The following is a 26586-nucleotide window of genomic DNA, read 5'->3' on the forward strand; positions in this document are numbered from 1 at the left end:
ACCGTTGAAAACACATATAAGTGATAAAAGTAATTGGTAATAAATATAGAGCCAAATAACACTAATAATGATGTTTTGGACTGAGATATCAGCGGTACATATTTGTAATCAGCTATTTTGCAAGATAGTAAGGAATTTAATTAATTTAATTTACCTTGCCTACATCTTTCACGTATTGACTCCACAGCAGCTCTAATAAATCTCAACTGTAACTCTTAAATGGCAAAGCCAAGCTTGTGCCGGGGATAAGCTATTAGGGAATCTGCTCCACACATTGTTACAACACCATGTTAAAAAGAACCATATAACATGATATTTCTTAGACCATGCTCTATCTTTTCTACATATGTTGTGGTTTAAGAAAAAGTAAACAATGCAGTAATTTGTGGGCAATTTTATGATTAAAAAGTTAAAGATGATTACATGATGAGTTTTGGATCATTTCCAACAATCATCAGCACAAGGAGATAATCTAAGCTGTATTATTAGCTGGTTTTTGTTTCAGAAGTGTGATTTTGAAACAGATAAATAAGGTAGGTGGAAGAAAAGTTTGCCTGGTTTTCTCTTATAATCTTTGTGATAAAATCTGATAAGCAATAGAAAATAAATGGGAGAGAACCTCAACCACAAATTCAATTAAAAACCTAACTCCAATCAGTTTTACGTAAAGCATTTTAGAACAAACCACGTAGTAATAATGGTTTTGCAATGGGATCCCTGTTAGTAAAGTAATCCACACCAGAAAATGTGGTCTGGGTGTTGTGGCCTGAACTTGGCCTCGTCGGTAACAGGACTTCCCAGTGGGACCAATCTGTTTGTTGGCCCAGCAGTATATTTATCAACTCCTTGTGCTTCTCACTGGCACTGACATCCTGAGGATGTGGAGTCAGAGGCATGAATAAATGGCTGGAGAGACAGATTATTTATTCATCAGCAGCTGAAGGTCACAGCATGGCAGTGTAAGCTGGCATTGGCTGATATTCCCAGAGATGGAGAGACCTGTTTCTTTATATACCAGACCTCCTGACATGTTTCAGTATACATGTTGGATTTGGTGAGCTTGATGTACTGAGTGGGTGGTTTCCTTGCTAAGGATACAACAACTCAATGCAGAGTTTCTGGAAACTTCTGAAAAGTCAAAGTCAGCTTTATTGAGGATCAGAAATGTGTTTCCCCCGTAACCATGGTGTATTAGCTTGCAATTATATAATATAACATATTAAAAATGCAGATGAAGAAAAAGATTAATTCTATTTACAAAGATTAATTAAAGGCTATCATAGCCGTGCAGTTTGAAATGATCCAAGTCCAAACGAGACAAGTAAAAAACTAGAAGAAACACAAGAGAGGAGCTACGACATGCAGATGCTTTGGGTAACAAGAGAAAAATGAAAATACGACAGTCGCCTTTAAATCTTTAAGTTAGCATTAGATCAAAGATTTCTTCCTACAATCTGATGCAGCTGATATTATAGAATACTTCTGGCAAAGTATCAGTCAGGAAATTTGCACTATATTTTTACTCTTGATTACTTTCTGATTAACTCTTTTGCAGCTTATGACCACATAATAATAAGATCTGAGTTTTATAATCCTTAACATTTGTTTGCAGTTGGAGAATTTCATACAGAAGAGCTTGAGGCGAGATGTTGCCAACATACAGTCCCATGCTGTTCACAATCAAACTGCCACAATGCTGGAGATCGGAACGAACCTCCTAACACACACGGCGGAGCAGACACGCAAACTCAACGTGGTCGAAGCCAAGGTAGCGAGTTTCCCGTGTGCTTTTCCTGTGTCTTCAAAGCAGATTCCCTGGAATTGTTGATGTTTTGATCTTTTGCCAGGTGCTGAATCACACATCTCGGATAGAGATCCAACTTCTGGAGAATTCTCTGTCCACCAACAAGTTGGAGAAAGAGCTCTTACTGCAAACAACGGAGATCAACCAGCTGCGAGACAAGAACAGGTAAACTTCTTACCACGCCTTCTAATGTTGGAGAACCATTTATTCAAACAGTCTTTATTTGTTCCTGTAAAAAAAAAAACAACTTTTACTGATGATATGAGTCAGCTTTGGAAAATATTGTAGTTGACTTAGTTTTATTTACTGTACATGCTCGTGGATGTGGACCATTTTCTCTACATACAGATCTAAAATACATTTAACTCTTCCTACATACTATCAGCATCGAGTGCAATCTCGTCCATAGTCTGAATACTTACAATCTAGTACAAGTGTAGCCCATTTTTATATTGTGAAATACTAATGAGGATTTGTACATAAATATGTAATATAAATGAGCAAAGCAGAGAAAGGGTGAAGCTACTGCTGATACACAGGAACACATAATAGTCTCTATTCTTGCCAATCTGTGGAACGAAGGATTGGGATCATCAGGCACCACCGCTTTTTCCTGCCGCCAAGCTCACATTCCACCCAAACCCGAAATATCTGCAAACAGGTGGGGAGCCCACTTGGAGGTGGCAGCCTGTATCATTCTTGTACTGAGGCCCATTGGGGCTGGACTGCTGTTTCATTCTAGCTCCTCCCATTGGTCTGGCTGCTGGAAGGTGCCCTGGTTACCCTTTTCATAGTAAAGGTATCTGACATATCTCTGAGTCCCTCCGTGTAGTTCTTTGAGCTGCTTTTAGTCCTCACTGATACCACTTTGCCTTGGTGGATCCTACCAGAGGCTGGTGTCCCCGTTTGTTTGTGAGGGCTTAGTCACCACCTTAACCCATCCACCAGGTTAAGGTGGTGATTCACAGAGGGGTCACTTCTCCTTGGAGGCTTTCTGAGCACATCCTGCTGGGAGGCGATCCCAGGGCAGACCGAGGACCTGTTGTAGCAATTATACATTCTTTCTGGCCTGTTGCATCCACAACCTAACCATTGGTAGGAGGCAGATTAAGGATGGATGATTGGATCATGGTGGGAAAAAAGGCAGATGAAGTAATGCAGCCATCATGCCTGGTAGCTACTGAACAAGCCTGAAGGAGCAGTGCTGGGAACTGGGTTTGCTGCAGTTGAGTAGGTCAATGTTCAGCAACATTATGTGCTCACAGAAAGAGATTAAACACCTACCTGAATGTACTGAATGATGCCTCATTCCTCATGATTCTCCATGATGGCTCCAGCGTATTTCAAGAGAGCAACATAAGGATTTATCAGGCTCTAATTGCGAAAGAGTGGTTCAAGGAGTATGAGACATCATTTTAAAAGCATGGATCAGCGACCACATAGTTCAGACCTGAACCCTGATAGGAATCTTTGGGATGTGCTGAGGAAGGCTTTCCACACGGCATCATAAATACATGGTCTTAGTGGAAAATGAATGCAACACTGCATGGAAATAAATCATATGGCATTACAGAAGGTTGCTGAAACAATGCCACAGCGAACTCTGCTGGAATTCAACCTAAAGGTATGGGACTTTTTTTTTTTTTATGGTGGCTACTTTTCTTGGCCAGGCAGTTTATTTTCCAATACACACCTGAGTAATTCTGCATCAAGACTGGTTTTAGACCAGTCTTAAATGCATGTTGTCATTAGTCTACAATTCCATACAGAGTCAGTATAGTTATGCTTTTATTAGCTTTGAACAAGCCATTTATATCTAAAGGCACCTTGTGTTCCTTACTCATCTACATGCCATGTAGCGGTCAGCCCAAAAGGGAAAAAAAATAAATGCTGGCTTTGTAGGAGACCTCCAATGTTTGGAGCATTGGCATTACAAAGAGCAAAGCACGCCCTGAATAATTTTGAAACTATTGTATCCGTGTTTTTCCCAGCTTGTGTCTGATTATAGTCCCAGTTTACATGCTCCGATTACTGCTGTGTTAAGAGTTGTACATAAGACAGAAAAGATAGAACCAGTCTAGATCCCAAGTAACTGTATGTTTCCTGGCTTAGGTTTAGAGGGGAAAAATGGACTGATTATGCATTCAGTATTAAAATTTACAATTGCAGTTTATTTAGAAGCACATGTCCACTTGTATGCTAAATTTTAGTAAAAAAAACAAAACAAAAAACTGAGGACTAGAGAACTCCTCTAACATCTTACCACATTGACCTTTTGACACATTAGTGGTTCCTGCAACATTAGCACATTATTAAACACTCAAAGCTTCAGCACATGATACCTATTTTTAAACCCAACATTCATTTTCATATCAGCTACTCGCTTGGAAAGTTTCCCAACAGTTTCCTGCATTTCTGGAACTCTTATGTAGTCAAAATCTGAACAAAAAGAGAGACTGACTGTATAAATATCTGCCAAAGTACTCAAAACCACACATATAGTAGTTCCCTCTGTAGTAGGTGTCTCTAGGAGCACATTTTGCCCTAATGACTTACACATATGCACACACAGGGACTCGCAAGGGAAAAACAATATCAGCTACACAATAATAACGTCCAATTTATCAGCGAGAACATTTGAAATACAAGCAAGTGCAGACTTCGGAAATAAGCCCACAGCTGTTGCAGTGAAACGCACCAATATTTAGAATCACAATATTTTCACTCGTTTTCATTGTGAGGTGAACTTGGCCGCTGCAGTGTGTGGTGAAACATCCAGAGTGATTATCAAGTGTGTTCTCTGTTTACAGTAACAGATATAATATAAACACAAAGGCTTGACGGTGTGTGTGTGTGCGTGTCTGTGTGAATGTGACTCAGAAACAGTAGCTTGACAGTGTGTGAGAGATTTTCTATGAGTGTGTTAACACCTCTGTGTGTCAGTGACACATCTTATTAAGAGAGTGCATATCTTTTTACACCTCGCAGCTGCAAAGAAAGAAAAAAATGTCTTGATAAGTTGCTAGAGAAGGGGCACAGTTAAAATAAATGTCGCATAATGAAACCATGTAATGACAGCAGCAACTGAATTGACAAACTGCCCTTGTGGAAGAGTGGAACTGGATGTGCTATCGCATGTTTGTTTGTGTTTCAGATGTTTGGATGAAATAAACTACAACTTTATGTCACCAAAGTCTTTTTAACTTAAAAATAGCATTACCTGTTCTTGTCTTTTACCCTCTGCAAACAGCCACTACCTTAAAACAGAGCAAGGCTAGCTCAGGGATTCATACCTAGCTTAGCATTAGCCATTTTAGCAACGAACAGATAATTCTCACTGCCAGATCTGAGTGCATGTGCAATGAATGTCAGTAAAACTGTGATGAATGATCAAATAATTATTACATTTTGGCTACTATATACCTTTTAATTACCTCTGTGCCAAACTTAACCTTTCAAACAGCAACACCTAAGGTAAAACATTTTTTGCAGCCATGGTGGTTGTGAGGACATCTGTCCAGTCTTCGTCTCCTGCAGCTTGGTCATAAAGTGGCTGTCTCCTGTATGAAACCTGAATTTTCTTTTTTTATATTATTAATTGTTCTAAAACATCGGATCTGCTGTTTAGTTAATATATTAGATCCATGTGTGAATTTAAATTCAAATAGCAATCCATATGATAAACATACAGATTTTGATCAGTATTGAATCTCATGAAAAACTGTTGAGGGTTAATCATGTTTCAGTGAATTCTGGGGACTACATGTATAGCAGGAATGTGTAACAGCAATCAAAGAACCTTTCCAGACTTTGTGTATCTTTACAGGGTAAAGGACAGGGGGGAGGGTTAGATTGCTATAGTGCATGCCCAAGTCTTATCTGAGCATGTGTGTTTCTCATCAAGCAGCAACTAACATCAGTCAGTTAGGGTATTAGGTTGAAATACTATGTGACATGACCTTGTAACTCATTAACCTTGAGGACAGCAGAACCGAGTGCCTTTATATTTTAAACAAAAGTTTGAAAACTTTTTCACTGGGTGAGCTCAGCAACAGGAGAGCAGCGGTAGGCCAGCTGTCAATCACAGCTGTCAACCAATGTGAAAGACATCAAAACCGTTTACCATTAACTCTCATTAATGGGCAATTACTGTCAAGAAAAACTAACAGCATGATAATAAGCGAGCTCAGAACTGATTTTTGTTTAAATATTAATCAGTGGAATAAGGTTGTTTTGGATCCAGCATGCAGTGATCTTTGGTTTGCTTTGTACCTTAATGTAGGACACGCCGGCTTGGCTGGTCTGGTCGAAGCATGTATTTGATCTGATAACAAGAGGGAAGTTATTGTGTTTATGTCTATCTTGAGTGACCTCTTGGAACCGGATTGGACTTCTCTTCTGTATAATAAAGGGTTATGCTAAACACATATCAGTGTGATATTTCTGGAATATCTCAAATGATGGATATTAACATGTTGAAAATCACTCTTATAACTGTATTTTGACAAAATCTTAAATCAGCTTGTTATATATTAGAAAAAAAAGGGCATGAGAATACACAATTCCTTCTAAACAACCTCAAAATGCAGCTGAAGCTATCAGACCTCGATGCAGCCTGGGTGCATCTGTAGGTGTTGCCTATTTATGATCAGATCAAAAGAAAAATGTATGTGAATATCAGGTGTAAATGCAGGTTCTGCAAGCCATCATTAGGCCAGGATTATCTTTCATTGAACAAACATCAACAGCAACAGAAACTATAAATAATTACCCAACAAGAGCTAATGTAACTGTAAATGTTTATAATCTGTATCAGACAGAATCAGCAGAGTCATTTAAAATGACTGACACAAAGAAATCCTTTAGTAGAATACAAAATAATTAGATTTATTTTAAATTACACTTTATAAAAGATAACACTTTATAACAGACTGAGAAGCTCAGGGTATCATGTGACTTGTGTTAGCTTTACACCACCACAGAAGCAGTCAGAAATAAAAGCACACAGTAGGTAAACAAAATGTTACATATGGGGTTGAGTTCATTTATTAAATTTATTCATCCCTTTTCCATATTGAATGCAAATTGGCAATTATTTGAATATGTTTACTTCATCAACAGTAAAGTCTTTAGTGTGTGTATTCACTGTAATCTGCTCTGTTTCACCAATAATAAAAGCATATTTATCAGCTCAGCATATCTCTCAAACTTCATTTTCCTCAAAAATATAAAACACTAATAAACTAATAATTTGCTTATAGAGAGTCAGCCAATGCTTCACCTGGGCTAATACTGAATTTCCTACTCATCCAGATACTAGATTTAAACTATCATTTGCTTTTTATTTTATGTTATTTTATTTTATTTTATTTGTAGATGGGATACATTTCATCTGACTGTGTTGTAAAAAGTTTGACTTTATTATTTTAAAATAAACTACCAAGCAGAATTTCTGCTGGTCCTTCTGTTACTGAGTAAAACTAAACTGTCTCCATTCCTCTCCATCCATTCTGCGCTGGTTAATTCAAAGCTACATTTGTGAATTTTTTAATTATTTATTTATTTTACAGACAGCATTTTGAAGGAATGATTTCCCCATTCATGCAGACAGCCATCATCTGTCAGAGGTCACAGCTGACCCCGTTAACCCAAACATCTCTGTTCTCATCATCTCTGTAAATGTTCATTTCCGCCACACTAGAGCAGTCATTTGACCCATGACTTTAGATTTCTTATCTGAAAACACCTAAGATGTTAGACAATTTTCTCAACTGAGAAGTTTTAAATCTTTTGATTTGCTACTAAATATTAAAATCCAGACAGCAGTTCAGATTGATTTGTGTCCATACTAATTAATTACCATAGCAACAGGCTGAACTTACTTTGTGCCAGCTACCTTCACCACACATTTATGCAAGAATTTTCAGCTCACATAGTTTTATCATCAAAGAATACACATTCATGATACTATGCATAAGTCTAGACCACCACACCACAGCCGTCAGTGGCTCCTAATCAGTCCTCATCAGAGTGAAAAATGTTTCCCTGTTCATTTGCTGGTCAGGATTTTGAAGCCATCAAAACCTGGAGCTGATAATGTGTTTCAGTTCCTCATGTAACCAAAGTCGCATCTGTTCGGGAAAGAAAATATCCCTCCTGTTTCAAAATGAGCCACATTTTACAGCATGATGGAGGACCATGTCTGACTCCCATCACCTACACTTTTTAATCCACACACACAGATAATAACACATAACATTACATTTTTTTGTGTATATAATCACACATTCATATTGCAATAAAGAACTGTCAACACCTAGCAAAGGAAGATCAAATGTAAAGTAAACTTCATTGATGAACTTAATTAGACTTTCTCTAAAGTTTTGAACGTGCATGTACAAGAATTCAGTGTTTACAACATGCTTTTCTTTCTCACAAGGTGATTCATCACTAAACAGAAAAGAAAAGAAAAGTGTGGTTCTAACGTGTTTAACAACTGGATGTTAAGATTCAGCAATAACTTGTATTTCAACAGTCCTCATCTTCATCCTCTTTATATTTTGAGATCATCACACGGAAATGACACACAACATGTAACAACTTGCTGAGACATTGTAATTTTATGTTGCGCTATACCCACCACTGTTGGTAGCTTTTCTAACCTGGTCAGATGAGGAAATACTACTGTAAGATTCTACTTAAATGTCTTTTAGTCATAAAAATATCAATGTAGTGTCCAAGTTTTATACTATCTGTGAATTCAACTGAAATTCTTGTCAACTTTCAGGTGGAAATGAAAGATTAAATAAAAAGTTAACACCACACTGACATACTCTAATGAATGAAGTCCCTGAAGAAGATTTGTGCATCCATCATACTAAAAAATGCAGGATTTTAGAGAACGGAACTGCACTGCTCTGATTTTGCATACAATTTGCAGTGCAGAATCCAATCTGAATTTCTGCATGTTTTTTCTTGAGGTATTTTGCTTCAAGACTGTAAATAGTTAAATGTCACAAATCCTGTCATATGAAACATTCACTTTGATTTTGACTTTTCCTTAAAAAACATCAGCGTAGAAGACACAAAACCCCTGCAGAGCACCACACTCTGCTTTCAACATAGATCCAGAGGAACGAGTGTGAACTGGACTTCAGCCTCTTTCCACCATGGCCCACATTCTCCTCTGAAGCCGCTGCCACTCCTTCATCGGGTTTCATTCATTTGGCTCGTATGTTGTTGACCTAACTGTGGGCTGGAGTCTATTTTCAGCAGCTGTATTGCTGGTTCAGCTGCAGAGATAACGAGAGCCGTGGTCTGATCTGGCAGGAATGAGTGCTGGTCAGCTTATTAATCTTTATTTTACTGTTATGGCTTCTTTAGCAAGAAGGAGTAAATCAGGAGTTACAACTTCTGGTCTATTTTAAATTTGGTGCGTAAATAGTTTGTGTCTGTCTCGGCCCCCCACGCCAGCCTCATGTTCATAGGATTATGCTAGTGTTGCTTCTTCCCTCAGCATTCCTCTTCCTCTTCTTTGTGATTTAGTGATTTTAGAACATTTAACTGGAAGCAATAAAATGTTGAATGGGTGTTAAGCTGTACGGACAGTTTTACAAGGTTAGAAAAAGTATGGGAAAGCTGAGGTCAGTTGTTCAAACTGCCTGCTGTGAAGCGGTGGGTGGCTTGTAAATTGGCCTCTGCAATGCGTTTTTTTACAAATAACTGGACATCAGACAAGAAAGACAATCCTTCTCCTGGATTCTTAGAGAATCTGTCCTCATGTTAGATAAAAATTAGTTCACCAGTGATTTTCAGTTGTTGCTCTACAACAACATGTTTACAGTTAGCTCTCGAAGGCAGCTGTAGTAATAATGAGGCGATCAAAGGAAGCAGTCAAGTCATAACATTACAGGGAGGAAGTTATTGATGGATGAGTCTATAAAACATCTGACTTCAATACCACGGACTACTGTTTTCCTCCTGTTTCCAACAGTCAGTTGTGTTTTTTTCAGAATGGAAATATGTGCCCTTAAACTTTTAACGTCATCCTGTTTGGGATCACATCTGACATTTCACAAAGAAGGGGGTGTACACTGAACAGACCATCAGGGCTAACTCAGAGAGACTGATAACGACCCACCCTCTGATTAATACTTCAGCCTTTTAAAACCAGGCTTAATAGGAAATGTTGCTAATTCAGAATGACCTAGAATTTATCTAAAGGCGTGTACAGCGTAGGGGTTGGCAACTTCATAAACCAATTAGCAGACATGTTGAGTAACAAGTTTCGCTTTGAACAAATGTGGATGAGGGGTGTGAAGCAGGGCTCTACAACAGTGATGTTTGAGGGCCACTGTGTCCTGCAGATTTTAAATATTTTACTGTTTTAACACATCTAATTCACATTAACAGGTCACTGTGCATAATCTATTGGATCTATTTAATTTTAACCTGCAGGATGGTCACCCCCGTGGACCAGAACTGAGGGTCCCTAAACTGGGGAAATTGAAGTAGTTGTGCACATCTTTAGTTTGGCCCTAATTATTTATTTAGTCTTTTGTATCAGGAGCAGGAAAAGCTGTTATTATTGTGTATTTCACTTCTAGTTTTGTAGCCAAATACATTCACTGTAATTACTTGACTTGTGCAGTATTGTTCACATTGTTTGCTTTTTGGCCTTTTTGGCCTTCATTATGTTTTCCCCTCTGTCTGTAAAGCGTCTTGAGATGGCATTGCCGTGATTTGACGCTATATAAATAAAGTTGAATTGAATTGAATTGAATTGCTTTTCCTGACTCCTGTTTCAGATTTCTTTTTTTTCCTTTTGGAGCTTACTAATAAATAAATGCCTCTGATTGAACTAATTTACCTGCAGTCCTTTCATGTTGATTTGCATTGGGGGAGTTGCTGTTGTGTCATCTGAGGGCTGATGGCCAATAGCCATTCCTGTCTTCTTTTATAGATGAATCTTGTCCGTTTTAATACTAACAATGCAAGACAACCAGAATGCACTTTGTAAATATCATTCACTTCTATCAGTCAACTTCTCGCAACAAGCTAAATGTCAGCCAATTTCCTACTTTACATGCTGTCATTTTTTAAGTTATGGTAGGAGGTTGAGGACATCACACAGACTAGGTTTTTGGCTGCCAAATCTTTGTTTAAACGTAAGCTGCCTTTATCTTGTTTCCATTAATGAGATCATGACATTCTTTCACACTGATCCTCTTTTTCTGCTGAAAATTGCTTTTCATACCCAGTGTTTTGTTGGGTTGCAGGAGAAAAACTCTTGCAGGCACAGAAAACTTAAAAACTTTGTCACCTGACACTTTTCCACAAAGAGAAGCCTCCTGTGGTCTGCATCACAAATGAAATTTAAGGCATTTCAACCAAATTAAAGAAGTTTACAAATCTAAAATTGTGTTAAATCAAAATGCAAGTCGGAAGAACCTACCTGAGCAGTGAGGAGCTGATACTGAGGTAGGGGCACAAACAAGAGCCAAATTGCACCGTGGAGGTCAGAATAAACCAACTGAGACAAGCAGCTTTGAAGCTAAAGCCTTCTCGCAGTGATGCAGCAGCGATAACCCCCGCCGCACGCGCTGCCTGAGCAGGATGCTGCCTCACTAAACTTAAAGTAGTTCTTTTAAAGAGGAATTCCTGTGACTTTACACATCAAAACCTGTTTCCAGATGTTGAAGAACACAGCAGTACATTCTTTACAAGAAGCTGATTATAAAATTGTCACCGGGGCCAATCAGGAGTTAGTGTTCATTTCCTTCAAACAGAGCCAACTCTTGACCATGACTAGCAAGTAGGACTGCTTGACTTTAGCAAGAATCAAATGACTTATATTTTACTTTATTTTAATGTTTTGGCCTTTTACTTCATAACATTGGAAAATTTGAGTATCAACAGAACTTTAAAGATAATGTTGAACTTTTACTTAATAAAATCTGAGTAATCTTCCTGATCACTATCATCCTCTTCAACTTCCCTTTCTGTGCAAGAACAGGCGTTCATGCATCATCCCAGAAAATGCAGTCAGACATATTTTCTGATTTAATTTGGACAGCTTCTTGGTTTCAATCATCAAAAGTTCCAGCTCTAAGAATTTCTAAGTGACTTTTTGGGAATAAAAAAAACTCTGAAACTAAACTCTGAACTGAAGTGTTGAGACGTCTTTCCTCTTCATGTTTCTTTCAGTCGTTTGGAGAACAAAGTTCAGATGTTGGAGTCTCAGCAGAGGGGAGAGCTGGAGGACATGAGAGTGGAGAAGAACAGACTTCAGGTACAGTTGGTTTGACATCTGTATATTATTACAGTAAAGCAACATCATCTGCAGGGGAGTGTTTGGACAGGTGTCTGTGTGTGTGTTAAAATGAATCTTGTCAGGACTGACTGAGGCCGGGTTTTTGGGCCATTAAATCAGGTATCGACGTAGACTTTATATTTGTGAAGCCATATTTTACATTTATATGGCTCAGTCTTTCAGTGTTCATGATGACAGCCGATGATAGGCTGGATTTAAGAGAATAAATTCAGCAGCTATCAGTCCACACATGACTTTTTTTTCTCTTTTTTTTTTAACCAATTCAAACAGTCTCGCTGTATTCACACGATGCAGCTGTTCATACTCAAATTTCATAAAATGCATGCCCTCTGAAAAGTGAAAAGCCTAAATGAGGATAAGAAACATCAATACATTTATGCACTGGTGAACAAATGCAAGCATTAGGCAGAAAACAAGCAAGCACTGAGTGATTAAACAGAAGTGAACTTTTCTTTCCCTCCCAGTCTGTGGTCAGGACTCAGATGATGGCAATAGAGTCCTTAGAGAGGCAGTTGAGAGTCGCCAGCAGCAACAACAGCGCTCTGCAGAGGCAGCAGGCCCAGCTGATGGAGTCTGTCCACACACTCATTAATATGGTGGCAAGTACAGGTACATGCACACACACATTCACCAGGAGACGCGAATTGCTAATTGTTTGAATAACTTAAATTTTCATGTGTTTTAATAAAGGGACACCTCCTCGCAGTCAGATGTGGAAAGATTGTGCCGATGCTTACAAGGCTGGTCACTCTGTCAATGGTCTGTATCACATCTACATCGGCAACAGGACTGAACCTGTGCAGGTATCAATCAACTTCTAACACAAATGGCACTGAAACATGTTTTATTCCAGGCCGTCTTTTCTCTCAGCCAGGATGTTTATCTTGAATTGGCTTAAAGTAATGTGCATGTAAAACACCCTGAGATGACACTGTTGTGAAGTAGCGCTATGCATATATGCAAATAAAGCTGAAGTGAATCCAATTATCTATCTATCTATCTATCTATCTATCTATCTATCTATCTATCTATCTATCTATCTATCTATCTATCTATCTATCTATCTATCTATCTATCTATCTATCCAGCTATCCATCTATCCGTCTATCTATCTATCTATCTATCTATCTATCCAGCTATCCATCTATCCGTCTATCTATCTATCTATCTATCTATCTATCTATCTATCTATCTATCTATCTATCTATCTATCTATCTATCTATCTATCTATCTATCTATCTATCCATCTATCCGTCTATCTATCTATCTATCTATCTATCTATATATATTTGACTGTGCATGTAAATATGGGGAAGACCAAAACTTAAATGAAAACTAAAAAATGACTAAAAACTTTGCTTTCAAACAAAAAAAGAACTATTTTAAGATTAAAAAGCCAACGAGAAGTCAGGCTATAATTGCATTCTCATATTTGACCTGGTAATAAACAAATGCAATAGTATTACATGTACAGTTTGTGCAATACAGACAAGATGTATTGTATTAAAAATATGCAGTAATGTGGTTGATCAAGCTGTTTGATGCTCAAACTGAGAAGCGCAGGTTTGCATGTGTGAGATGTCGACATTATTGCAACAGAAGTTGTGGGACATTGTGGCATTGCACTCTTACAACAAACTCAAAATATTCTGCATCACTCCTCAGCCATCATGTTGACGTGTTTAGTTGTGTGTTTGGTAACCTGCAGCTGCAACTTCATAATCTCCCACCACCCACATGTCACTGAGGCCGGTAGTCGGCCTGCATTAGTCACCGTCCAAACTGTCAGACCAGTTTATTCTCAGCTTCTCAATCTTTTTCTTCAAATAAGTTATATATTGACCTTTTCCATCACAGTGTTGTCAAAAGCTTCCCTTTCTTATCCCAAAGGTGTACTGTGACATGGAGACGAGCGGCGGGGGCTGGACAGTCTTCCAGCGGCGCTTTAATGGCAGTGTTGACTTCCAGAGGAGCTGGTGGGAGTACAAAATGGTCAGCTGGCTTCAGACTGAGAGAGATTTATTGTGATAAATATTAACAAATGTTGAGAAAATCTGTTTGTGATCATGCCTGCTGCCCTCTTGTCCCCCCCTGCAGGGTTTCGGCGATGTGATGGGGGAACACTGGCTGGGTAATGAAGTTTTGTATCTGCTCACAAGTCAAGGCCAGTACTCAATGAGAGTGGATCTGAAAGACTGGGAGGGGAACTCCACTTACTCCCAGTATGATCGATTCAAACTGGCCAGCGAGAGACAGCAGTACAGGTGACAGTTGCAATATCCTGCAAATAATAGCATTTACACACGCACACACACAGAGGAGCAAAAGTGTTTTTCTGTGCACTTACGATGACTCTCTCACTGAAATGAAACCCCAGTCCAACCATGTTGGAGGTGTTGTGTAAAATGTAAATAAAAACAGAATGAAATTATATGCAATTATATATGGAACATTTTCCAGTCTTTTTTCCAGCCACTGCTGTTTGAACATGTGTTGCTGTCATCAAATTTAAAATGAGATAATGAAGTATTTTCCATGAAATGGTATAATGTCTGAATTTCAGCCTTGATACGTTATTTCTGTTCTGTTGGGGGATAAAATGAGGATTTTATGAGATTCGAAAAGCATTGTGTTCTGATTTTATTCCTACTTCACAATGCTTCCCAACTTTTTGGATTGGGATTTAGTATAACTTATCATTTAATGAAAGTGTTATCATTTTACATATTAATTTCACAAGTAATTTTAACAATAATGTAGCATAATGTAACTTTGATCGCATGGTGATATTCATTATGTACATTTGTGGAGCTGTATTGCCTCGCAGCGTCCTGAGGCTGAGAAACCGCACTTCTTTGGCTTCCAGGACACTGCATCATGTTATAACCAAGTTTCGGTTCATGCACCCCATCACATACTAGCAACTGGATATCAACACACTGGCTATTTTAATATCCAACATGGCTGATTCATCAAAGAAACACACGAAGACATTAGAGGAGGCAAAGAGGAAAAGAGAAAGGGACAGATAAAGATAGAAGACAAGATGGATGCTGAGTTAGTTTTTAAAGGGACTCAAAGCAAAAAGTTCAATGGTGCTTTATTAAAATTTTACAAAATAACAACAAAAAAAATCTCAAAATAGCTGATTATCAAAAAATCAGTAAAGATAATCATGTACAGTAGTCATAACAAGTAGTTTCTCTACATAATCTAAATCAATCTAAATGTCATCCACACATCCTCATGCAGCTATACAAATAAAAAAAAAAGAAAAAAAAACACTCTTCTCATATCGTGTTGAGTACAAACACTTTGAGTACAAAACTTAAACATTAAATGCCAACCGCACGTTTACTCTGTTATTCAGACCTGGTATTTCAAGTTCATTTCATTATGAATTTGAGAAATAAACAGTCAACTCTTTGATCTGTAGAATGATTGAAAAGCACTAAGACGTTTATGCTGATGATTTATTCCTTGAACTCAAAGGGAAAAAAAACTTAATGTAACTTTGATTTTTGCATGGTGATATTTATTATGTACATATTAAGGGAAGGGGGGAATGGTTTGTTTTGTAGTCTGTATTTTATTCGAGTTAATTACTGCTGACCTGCTGATGAAGAAACTTTTATCCTACACACATTCAGAGAATTTCAGTAAATATAGATGTGTTATACTTTTCTAAACCATAATTCACTTAATGCTTTTAAAAAAAGTCTGAGAAATGTGAAAAGTGAGACTTTTGCTGGAGAATTTGGTAATATTTTGCTCTTTGGCTCCCCCTTCAGTTGTATGATGAGTCAGAGTGAATCTCAGTTAAAAGTCCGACACATACCTGTCTGTATATCTGAATTTATTGTCATGCTGAGGAGATCGGCGCCTCAGAGACCACCACACACAAAACTTCCCATCTTTTTAAGGCCCAAAGACTTTTCTCATGTTGTTAAAGCTTTAAGCAATGCTCAATTTTCAGTGTTTGCTTTAAAAATAGTACCAGCTGTCCTCTGTAAGCTTGTATACAGTTTTAGATATTTTTGGCAGGTAGGTTGTTTTTGCTACAGTTTGCTTGTTGACTTAGGTAGTTTCAGTGAACTCTGTGTCTAAACCCAGATTGACTTCATGATGCTGAGGTTAAAACTCTCAGGGACCAGACTGCAGACTTTGAGATGTCTAGTTTTTAACTTGTGCTCCAGAAGTAGAAAAAAATGACTGTTTTTACATGTAGCTTTTGAGTCAGAACTAAATTCTAGTAAATAATCACAAAGTCAGAATATCTGATCATTGACACTGGCACAAGCATCTGCCGATTATCCACCTGAATACATAAAAAAAATAAATAAATAAAACTGAAACATATTGCTGGTTTTTAAAACTTTGTATCAGCTCACATAGTGTCAATTGATTGACTATCACAAAACGATCTTGGACCTGAATACATCATTTATTTACATGTACATAATAAAGCATCCATCCCTTTCTGGTGATCTGGGACAGGTTTACAGCATCTTTACATGATAAAAACTAATCCAGGTGGGGCTAGTTTTACCTTTTTATATTCTCTACCAATAGAGTAAGCTTCCTGAATACTTAAATTCTGACAAACATGTCACTTCTCTTAAATCCCACCTTAAAACATTACTGTTTAAGCTATTGCTGCTGATCCAGAAATTTGGTCCCGAATGACGTGAACTCTCTGTTTCTATTTTTATAGTCTTTAAAAATGCTCAATTAATCTCATGTTACCTATGAGTGTTTCTTTCTTTTCTGTACTTTTTTTGCTTATGTGAGCTACTTTGAATTACCTTCATCCAAGAAATAAAGGCCACAAATAAACTTAACTAACTTTGCTTTTACAACATAATAGTTCCTAATGAGTCCCGTTTGTCCCCACTTTCCCCACTTGTTTGTTGGAAAAGAACTTAGAAGTTTTTAATATATATTTTCTGTTACTCAGGTTGTACTTGAGAGGTTACAGCGGTACAGCAGGAAAGCAGAGCAGCCTGACGGCACATGGGGCGGGCTTCAGCACCCAAGACCACGACAACGACAACTGCAACAACTGCAAATGTGCCCTGATGCTCAGTGGAGGTAAAGTTACTGCAGACTGTTCGTTTTAGAGTTCAGCGTACACATTCCTAGTAAAAATCATTACATTTACAGGACTTTTATGAGCATGTTCTGTTTAAATGAGATTTTATTAGGTGGAACAACACAGATAAGAGTTTGTTCAATAAAACATTATTAAATTCCCATCAGACAATATCTCTTTGTAATAAATCACAATAAATAAGCAAAATACTTCCAAAAATGCATGTTTTGATTTTGGAGGATCATTATTAGTGGTGTTTTGCAGATTGTTCAGGTCCATCTGACATCTCTCCGTCAGCCCTCAGTGCACTACCCTTCACCTTGAGCCGATGCCAACACAAACAGATCTTTGGCTTTCTCCATCCTCCCTTCGATGGGCTTGTGATTGCCGATTAAGTTAATGGTTCTGGTAAAACCTCAGCCTCTCTGAGGAAAATACTCCAACGGTCAGCATATGTCAGTGAGTCATTTAAAATCACAGTAATTTACAGAAAAAGACAAAGAAAAAAAAAGTGGAGCTAACATAAGAAAAGAAGGAGTGAAATAAAAAAGATCAATGAGGTAATGATGAAATAAGAAGTAGAGGAGTTTCAAACAAAAGGGAAGAGAAAAAAAAGACAAACACACACTGTTTCCCTCAGGGGAAGAAATCTATTATTACAAGGAACACTGCAGATATAATTGAAAATAATCAAATCCTTCAGGAATATTAGGATCATTTTTCGACACGTGTCACAAAGTAAATTAGCTTGTTGGATGATTGTAAGTTTGACACATTATTATTGGTCACTATTAAACCATTTCTAATGTTCATGTGTGGTTTATAATTGTTTTGAGAGTTAGACATTACGCTCCCGAGAATACATGCACCAGATATCACACTGTGATTAACCATAACAACACCATGTAGTTTTCAGTTATTTTGTTAGCAAAGCATTTGTGTTGTGATGTTCCCATCAGGAAAAAAGCTGAGCAACGTGTACGAGTTGAGTTTAATTCCACCTTTCTGACAAGCTGCATCTTGTGTTTATAACATATCAAAGACTTTTTTCAGATGCAAAACAAGAAGTTGTGGTTTGACCGAAAATGTTTCATTTAATCATCACAGAGCTTCACTTATTTTAAGCATGGCTGCATAATCTTGTCCTCTAGTTTTATATCTATGCTGCCTAAACTTTACTTAGCTTTTTCATAATAGATGATAGAAATCTGAAAAAGAAGCAGTAATGTGAACTGTTTTTGATGAGAACATTTTTTTCAGCAGAATTTAATCTAAAATGCTTTTGAAGTTTAAAACAGAAGGAATGAGAAAGAGGAGCAGAGAGTGGTGGCTATAGATAATTTCAGAATGATTTAATGGCTGTAAATAAGAAGCACACAATACAAAGAATGAAATACCCCGGATGGATATGACAGTGAATAACTGAAAGTATCCATCTGTGGAAATAGTAAAACAAGTAAAAGCCTCATCCTTCCATGTATTCATCCATCTAAAAAAAAACAAAGGAAAATCCTGCAACTAATTCACTTTTTGATGCGATTTCTTCGCCTCTCATCTTTAATCTGAAACATAATTTTGTTCTCAGCTACAAACTGATAAAGCTTTCAGTCTGTATCTTGCAGCTTTAGTACTTTATAGCTTTAGTACAAAAGTGCATTAACCGTTTAATGTTCGCAATAACAAAAAAGGTATTAGAAAATGTTTCCGTCCATCCATTTTCTTAACTGTTTGGTTCAACTAAGGGTCAAGGGAAGCTGGATCCTATCTCAGCAACCACTGGGTGAGAGGCAGGGTACTCCCTGGACTGGTCACCAGTGCATCACTGGGTCAACGCAGAGACAAACAACCATTCATACTCACTCCGAGGGACAAATCAGAGTAACCAATTACCCTAACATGCATGTCTTTAGATGGTGGGAGGAAGTACCTGGAGAGAACATGAATGGAAAATGTTTCATGGCATTTTTTTTTGCTATCGGGACAATGCAAGAATCAAAAGTTTTTTTCAATATATGATTGAAATAATATTTCAATTATAGTGAAATGCTCAAAACTCGAAACAGGAATGTGATAACAAACATTTATTTTTAGCATTACATACCATACCAAGTGGTAGAGATGGCTCAGGCAGGTGTATTTCCGCAGTGTTTTTTACTAAATGTTTTATAGTCACTGAAACATTTGCTCTACCAAACATTAAAGCAGACAGTTTAAGGAAGAGGCGGCCAAATCCAGTACTTGAGGGCTGCAGTCCTGCAACTGTGTCCCAATTCAGGGTCTGCATACTTCAAAGTGTGCAGACTACATATGCTACAAAGTGTTTCACGTACTCTGCACACTCCAAAGTGAGCTTACCTTTCCTCATGTACAAGAACTACCCATAGTGTTCCAGTCCTCCGTTGCCTAGCAATTACATATGCCAAGTTTATCTGATTACTGATCCCATTCTTTCCCATTAGCAGACCTGTGTAGAGTTTGATGTCAAGCTTGGTGAAAATCTGATAATTAAGTCTGATGTGTGTCAGAGAATGAAACTCCCAACACTTGAAGGATTGCGGCCCTTGAGGACCGGAGTTGGCCACTAATGGTTTAAGGGGTTAACTAAACTCAACAAAACACTTTATACAAAAAGCCAGATTTACTCACTGACACGTACTCTTCAACACAGACTGAAGCTGTCATGGATTTAACCAATGACCTAACAATATAATATTTGTTATATAAGCCGCCTTGTCAAGCTCAGCCCACATTTTAGTCATGAAACTGATCTTGGTGGCTTCCTATATTAGCCGGTCAACTCTTTATTCAGTCGGTCAACAGATCTGCGCTCTTTAAGCTTTCTGAACCTGCTCACCTTTGCTGCCTCTTCTGCAAGCTGCCTTACAAACCATGCCCCTTCCGGCTTCTTATTTAAAAACTCTGACAATACTCAGAAACAGATCAGCTGACAGATCTGCTAACAGCTGATCTGTTTTGCTCCAGGAGGGCAGGTGTCTGCTCATCTTTCAGTCTCCGACATTTTCAGGTTAAAGCTGGGAGAGGTAATGTTGGGAAGCTAGCAAGATCTGGAAGTGGCAACTTGTCTTGGCTCCTCCTGCTCCAATCAATAATCTGAGACATGTCTGGATGCCTGCCCCACACTTCCCCCCCCCCCCCCCCCCCCCCCCCCCCCCCCACCCAACTTGAACTTTAACATTGCAGCTTTTTTATTCGTAGGTTTTTCCACCAACAAATTTTTCTTTCTCAGCTGTTTAGCAGGAGGAGGTCCTTCCTGCATTTTCTCAGCCATGTTTGCCTTCCGAGTTTCTTCTTCAACACTGTATTTTCATCCAAACACGCTATTTATATGCAGGGTGTGGCGATCAGGTATGCGCTGCGGGAAGGGGAAGAGGGGAACCAGGAGAAGAAGCTTACGAAATATAAGAAATGAACAACTCCATCTCGGTCAAAACGTTTTGTTTTTACAGATTTACAGTAAACTGAGGGATCTAACTATATTTCTTATTGTTCATGATTACAAAATATATAGACCAGTATCAGGACGAGGAACCACTTCACCCGGAGTAAAAAAAAAAAAAAGAAAAAAGTCTCTGAGCAAGATTACATACCCCAGCTTTATAGTATAATGATGATGAATAGCAACTGTAATTGCAGATAATTTTAAGTATCTGCTTGATTAAGGTGTTCCTTACTCAGTGGTTTGGAAATAATTATTTGTATTTATTTCTCTCCCTTCTCCTTTTCTCTCTTTTCACTCTGCCACGCTTCTCTTCTCTTTTATCCTTCTCTCCCTTTCCCTGAATCCGTCTCCCACCATCGTTGTCTTACATCACATCTCCTTCCATCAGGTTGGTGGTTTGATGCGTGTGGTTTTTCCAACCTAAATGGGATCTACTACACGGTTGGCCACAACATTAGGAAACTCAACGGCATCAAGTGGCACCACTTCAGAGGTCCCAGCTACTCCCTGCGATCCACATCCATGATGGTACGACCCTACGACTTCTAAGAACACCCCTCAACTACATGGCTAAGCCCAGGACTTCTAACAGCAATCCTACAATATTATTGTGGTACAATTCTATGACTGAGGCTGCTTTAAAAATAAAAAGCATTTCTAATGACATCCAAGTTGTAAAAACACCCTTGACTGCCGTTTTCTTTTGGTACAGCCCTGGATCACTCTTGCATCTAATATGGCACAAGCTCATTGTACTCATGGCATGAATGCTCATTGATCCACCTACACTTTGGAGTTTAAAATTCTGTCTGCAACTTTGTTTTCAATTTCCCATAACTCACGAAGGATGGAACAAACGGGGAAACAAGCTTCCTTGATTACTTAGGAAGTAATAATCATTTTGATGTGAAGATAGTTGCATCTAAATAGTCATAAAGACACACTGAGAGCACAAGGATGAAAGCCAGATGTTCACTTCATGTGCTCATCAGCCACTGTGATGTGTGGGTATAATTTCAGAGTGTATGTTGTGTTTGAAAGGATGTGCTTCACAAACCTGATTGAAAACTTCCACAGGGCGTCCCTCTGAATAATTCCAGCAATGCTGTGAGTTTGCTGGACAACCTGTCAACATAAACTTTAAAACCCATCAGAGAGCTCCTAAAAGTACATTGTGAGCCAATGTAAAAATTAAATACATAAAACTGGAAATGAAAAGGTCTTGGTAATCCTGGTGAAGAATCTGGTCCAGTCTGGAAAGTTGATAAGAGGTTTTTCACCGATGCAAACGAGAAGCTTCATGCACTAATGATGATGGTGTAAAGTGCTCCCTGCTATCTGCTAGTGGTTTGTCAGATAATTAGAAAATTATCTGCTGACAAATTGCTCATAGAAATCATGACCAGTCTCGTTTGCATGGCTAAAAATGTCCCATGCAGTAAAACAAGTCATTTACAACAGCCAATCCGCAGACTGGTGTGATGCATAAAGCATCTTTTAACAGACACAAGGGTCATGAAACAACAAAGGTGATTTAGGGAGGCAGTTGCTGCTTAAGTCCCTCATAATGTTGCATCTTCTGTTTCTGCAACATCAGTCTTGAAGGATCACTTTTATGTCAATTCTAACATGGCTACAATGGTTCTGTGGACGGTGTGTTCATGGAGGCTAACAAAGAGGTGAAAGCAATTTACGGGCTACAAATAATGGAAATTCAAGGACTGAATTCTTCAACAGTTTAAATTATCAGTAACTCAGGCAAGAAGTTAGATCAGTGTGATAGGAAGCTGTTGCCATGATGATCTGATGGTGCAGAGGGACATCAGTTCATGTTCTGCAGATGAAGAAGTCTCCTCCGTGATGATGCAGAGGGAGAGCCGATCCTTCTCTGCTCTGGAGAGGAAGCCAGACAAAATTCTACCTGTGATTTCCATGGATTCAATATGGACGCTGTTTTATTCTTCATACTCAAACACACAAGTGTGATTCTTTCTGAGATGCAAAAACCAGACAAATGGACCTTTATCGGTGCATCTCCAACTCTTTTTACACCTCATGGCAGAAACAAAGGCAAAGACTTACAACTTTGTTCCCTGTAAATGGAAACTGATGATGGGGGACGGAAGGACAGACTGCAACAGGACAGCTGGAGAGATGCTGAGAACTCTGGATTTCATATCATGCAGGAAATAATGGCAAGCAGTCAGGCTTCTTTATGGATAAACGATTGCCGTTTTTGTCAATGCCAGCGCCTACTGGACTTTTAAGAAGGGAAGGAAATAATTAAACAGGAAATAAGCAAATAAACTGAACTTTTAAAAAAAAAAAGAAAGAAAGAAATGCCTTTTATGTGTTCTGTTGAGAATAAATTCTTGGCAATGAATAAAAAAAACAGAAAAGCTTTGGATGGTGTGATTTTGTGGAGTCCAGATTCTGAAGCAAAGAAATGCTGCTTTGATTATTGTCCTAATCTAAACAGTCTGGTGATTTTGTTGTTATGTTATTGTTGGACTGCATTTTATTATGGCCTACAAATCAATACTACAAAGGCAATAAATAAGTTACAGGATATATTTATTGGATTGAGTGGATTTGTTTGTTAAATTCTTTGTTCGAGTGGTGTTTTTCTTTCTCTGTCTTATGCACACACTTATTTTTAACATGCAAACTTCATGTAGTGGTGAAACAATGTGGCAGACATCTCTTACTGTAGCTTACCATCTGTGGCTTCTCTCCTGCTCCTAATGAAATGACACATTAAGCAAAAGGCTTTGCACCTGATAAACACCTTGCTCACTAACTGGATATTGCTAAAATTTTATTTCTTTTTCTAACAATTTACTGAATTTACTGCAATGTTTTGAATTTGGACTTCCAACATGACAATGTAATGACGAGGGAGTGACTTTACAGTTAAGTGAAAACTTAAGTCCAAAGTTTCAGTTTTTTTATAGATAAGAAAACATATGAATAATTCACAGCTGCTTAATAGTCTTATAACAAGCTATAGGTGTAATGTAACAAACGGACGCAGACAGCTGACCAAACAAAGACTTCCAGCCTCCGACATTGCTCCTTTATTATTGTCCATTTTTCTGCACATCCACTTTAATGTCTCTTGTAGTTAAATTTTTATGCATGGCCTCTAGATCATTTTAGTGGATGCATCTAGAGATGTAAGCGCCGCGGTCTAATGCTAACGTGTCCCAGTGGTCACTAAAGCACCAAAACGAGAAAACACTCAGCAACTCAGAAAGGATTATTCACACAAAATTTCATTGTAAAATTCTGACTAAGCAGCTGACAGGACATCTTTTGCACAAAAATGGTTTTAACTCACTATTATTTTCATGAGTCAGTGACTGTGTGAGGTCTTTGGACCAATCTGGAACCTACGTTATGAGTGAAAGCAGGTCAGCATAAATGCGCTGCTCAAAAAAATAAACGGAACACTTAAACAACACGATGTAACTCCAAGTCAACCACACTTCTGTTAAATCCAACTGTCCACTTATGAAGCAACACTGATTGACAATCAATTTCACATGCTGCTGTGCAAATGGAATAGACAACAGGTGGAAATTATAGGCATTTGGTAAGATACACCCAATAAAGGAGTGGTTCTGCAGGTGGTGACCCACAGACCACTTCTCAGTTCCGATACTTTCTTGCTGATGTTTTGGTCACTTTTGAATGCTGGCGGTGCTTTCACTCTAGTGGTAGCATGAGACGGAGTCTACAACCCACACAGGTGGCTCAGGTAGTGCAGCTCATCCAGGATGGTACATCAATGCGAGCTGTGGCAAGAAGGTTTGCTGTGTGTGTGTCAGCGTAGTGTCCAGAGCATGGAGGGGCTACCAGGAGACAGGTCAGTACTTCAGAAGATGTGGAGGAGGGCAACAACCCAGCAGCAGGACCGCTACCTCCTTCTTTGTGCAAGGAGGAACAGGAGGAGCACTGCCAGAGTCCTGCAAAATGAGCTCCAGCAGGCCACAAATGTGCATGTGTCTGCTCAAACAGTCAGAAACAGACTCCATGAGGGTGGTATGAGGGCCCGACATCCACAGGTGGGGGTTGTGCTTACAGCCCAACACCATGCAGGACGTTTGGCATTTGCCAGAGAACACCAAGATTGGCAAATTCGCCACTGGCGCCCTGTGCTCTTCACAGATGAAAGCAGGTTCACACTGAGCACATGTGACAGACGTGACAGAGTCTGGAGACGCCGTGGAGAATGTTCTACTGTCTGCAACACCCTCTAGCATGATCGGTTTGGCAGTGGGTCAGTAATGGTGTGGGGTGGCATTTCTTTGGAGGGCCGCACAGCCCTCCATGTTCTCACCAGAGGTAGCCTGACTGCCATTAGGTACCGAGATGAGATCCTCAGACCCCATGTGGGACCATATGCTGGTGCGGTTGGCCCTGGGTTCCTCCTAATGCAAGACAATGCTAGACCTCATGTGGCTGGAGTGTGTCAGCAGTTCCTGCAACACGAAGGCATTGATGTTATGGACTGGCCCACCCGTTCCCCAGACCTGAATCCAACTGGGACATCTGGGACATCATGTCTCGCTCCATCCACCAACACTAAGTTGCATCACAGACTGTCCAGGAGTTGGGGGATCCTTTAGTCCAGGTCTGGGAGTAGATCCCTCAGGAGAACATCCACCGCCTCATCAGGAGCATGCCCAGGCGTTGTAAGGAATTCATACAGGCACCCGGAGGCCACACACACTATTGAGCCTCATTTTGACTTGTTTAAAGGACATTACATCAAAGTTGGATCAGCCTATAGTGTGTTTTTCCAGTAGCAAAAAACATCTTTCTTTCCCCATTAAGAACTGAGAAGAACTTAGATTAGAAACTTACATGCACTCTGGAAGAGAAGGTAAGGCCAAATAGAGGTTGTGGTCAAGGCTGGATTATACAATGGGCATTATGGGCATGGGCCCAGGGGCCCACACCCGTTGTGGGGGGGGGGGGGGGGGCTGGGCCCATGCCCATAATGCCCATTGTATGGAATGTGGAATGGGGCCCCTGGAACCCTCTGGGCCCAGGGCCCTGTTAATCTGGCCCTGGTTGTGGTTAACCTTCTTTTCATCATATACTGAATTCACAAGTGAAAAAACTACATAAAACATACACAATGGCATAAAGCCTAAAATACTACAAGCATATAATAACAATGTGTTCTCATTAAACCGTGATTAAACTTTCAGGAAAACTTCCTTATCAAGGCCTTGTGTACTGTCCCATTATCTCTGAAAAAGTGCAATCCACTTATTGATATATATATAAAAATTATTAAATTTTGAATGAAATGAAAAAAATGTAATCAGTCTACCACCACTGAAATCAGATACAAATGCTGGATGTAAAAATAAAAGTTGAAGATATATGTATATGAAGATAAAAAAAATATATGTATATTTATACGTATTAAGAAGATGTTATGCCTCTCTCTTGTGGTCATGTTGTGCTACTACAATCATCATTCAGAGAAGCAAGCGATTCTCCGGGTCTGCGGACATATTCTATAAAATTGTCACTGCGCATATAGATAAAAAAAAAAACAAACAAACAACTTTTTAAAGAGTACCCTCAGATAATTCAGAAACTTTGAAACACAATACTGGTACAGAAACTGAGAAGAAAACAGATAAATTCGTTTTGTGTGAGAAATATCATTATAAATATATATATATATATTTATGGGATTCTCTATCTGGAATAGAAAAATGACAAAGATGGGAACCTTGACTTTTTACAAAATTATGAGAGAACGACGTCTCACTTCCAATCAGCCAATCCATATAAAAAAAAAGGACATGAAACATGAAAAAGATGTGAACCAAACTCAGTGACTTCGCTTTTCCGTTGTTTGTCCTTTGCTGGA

General features: G+C 38.8%; 1 protein-coding gene across 1 annotated transcript in view; it reads left to right on the forward strand.

Annotated features, from left to right (window-relative positions):
• Nucleotides 1-21239, forward strand: part of LOC306757435 (angiopoietin-4-like) — a gene marked incomplete at both ends in the record, with an annotated part of 70799 nt that extends 49560 nt beyond the window's left edge. The window contains 9 exons of the mRNA XM_079242484.1: nucleotides 1613-1768; nucleotides 1848-1969; nucleotides 12011-12095; nucleotides 12602-12746; nucleotides 12828-12940; nucleotides 14029-14130; nucleotides 14236-14402; nucleotides 17096-17229; nucleotides 21079-21239. Of these exons, the coding sequence (XP_079098610.1) occupies nucleotides 1613-1768; nucleotides 1848-1969; nucleotides 12011-12095; nucleotides 12602-12746; nucleotides 12828-12940; nucleotides 14029-14130; nucleotides 14236-14402; nucleotides 17096-17229; nucleotides 21079-21239 (1185 nt within the window). The remainder of the gene's footprint in view (nucleotides 1-1612; nucleotides 1769-1847; nucleotides 1970-12010; nucleotides 12096-12601; nucleotides 12747-12827; nucleotides 12941-14028; nucleotides 14131-14235; nucleotides 14403-17095; nucleotides 17230-21078) is intronic.
• Nucleotides 21240-26586: the final 5347 nt, after the last annotated feature.

This window comes from Telmatherina bonti, assembly GCF_933228915.1.
Source record: "Telmatherina bonti genome assembly, chromosome: 6".
NCBI classification, from domain to species: Eukaryota; Metazoa; Chordata; class Actinopteri; order Atheriniformes; family Telmatherinidae; genus Telmatherina; species Telmatherina bonti.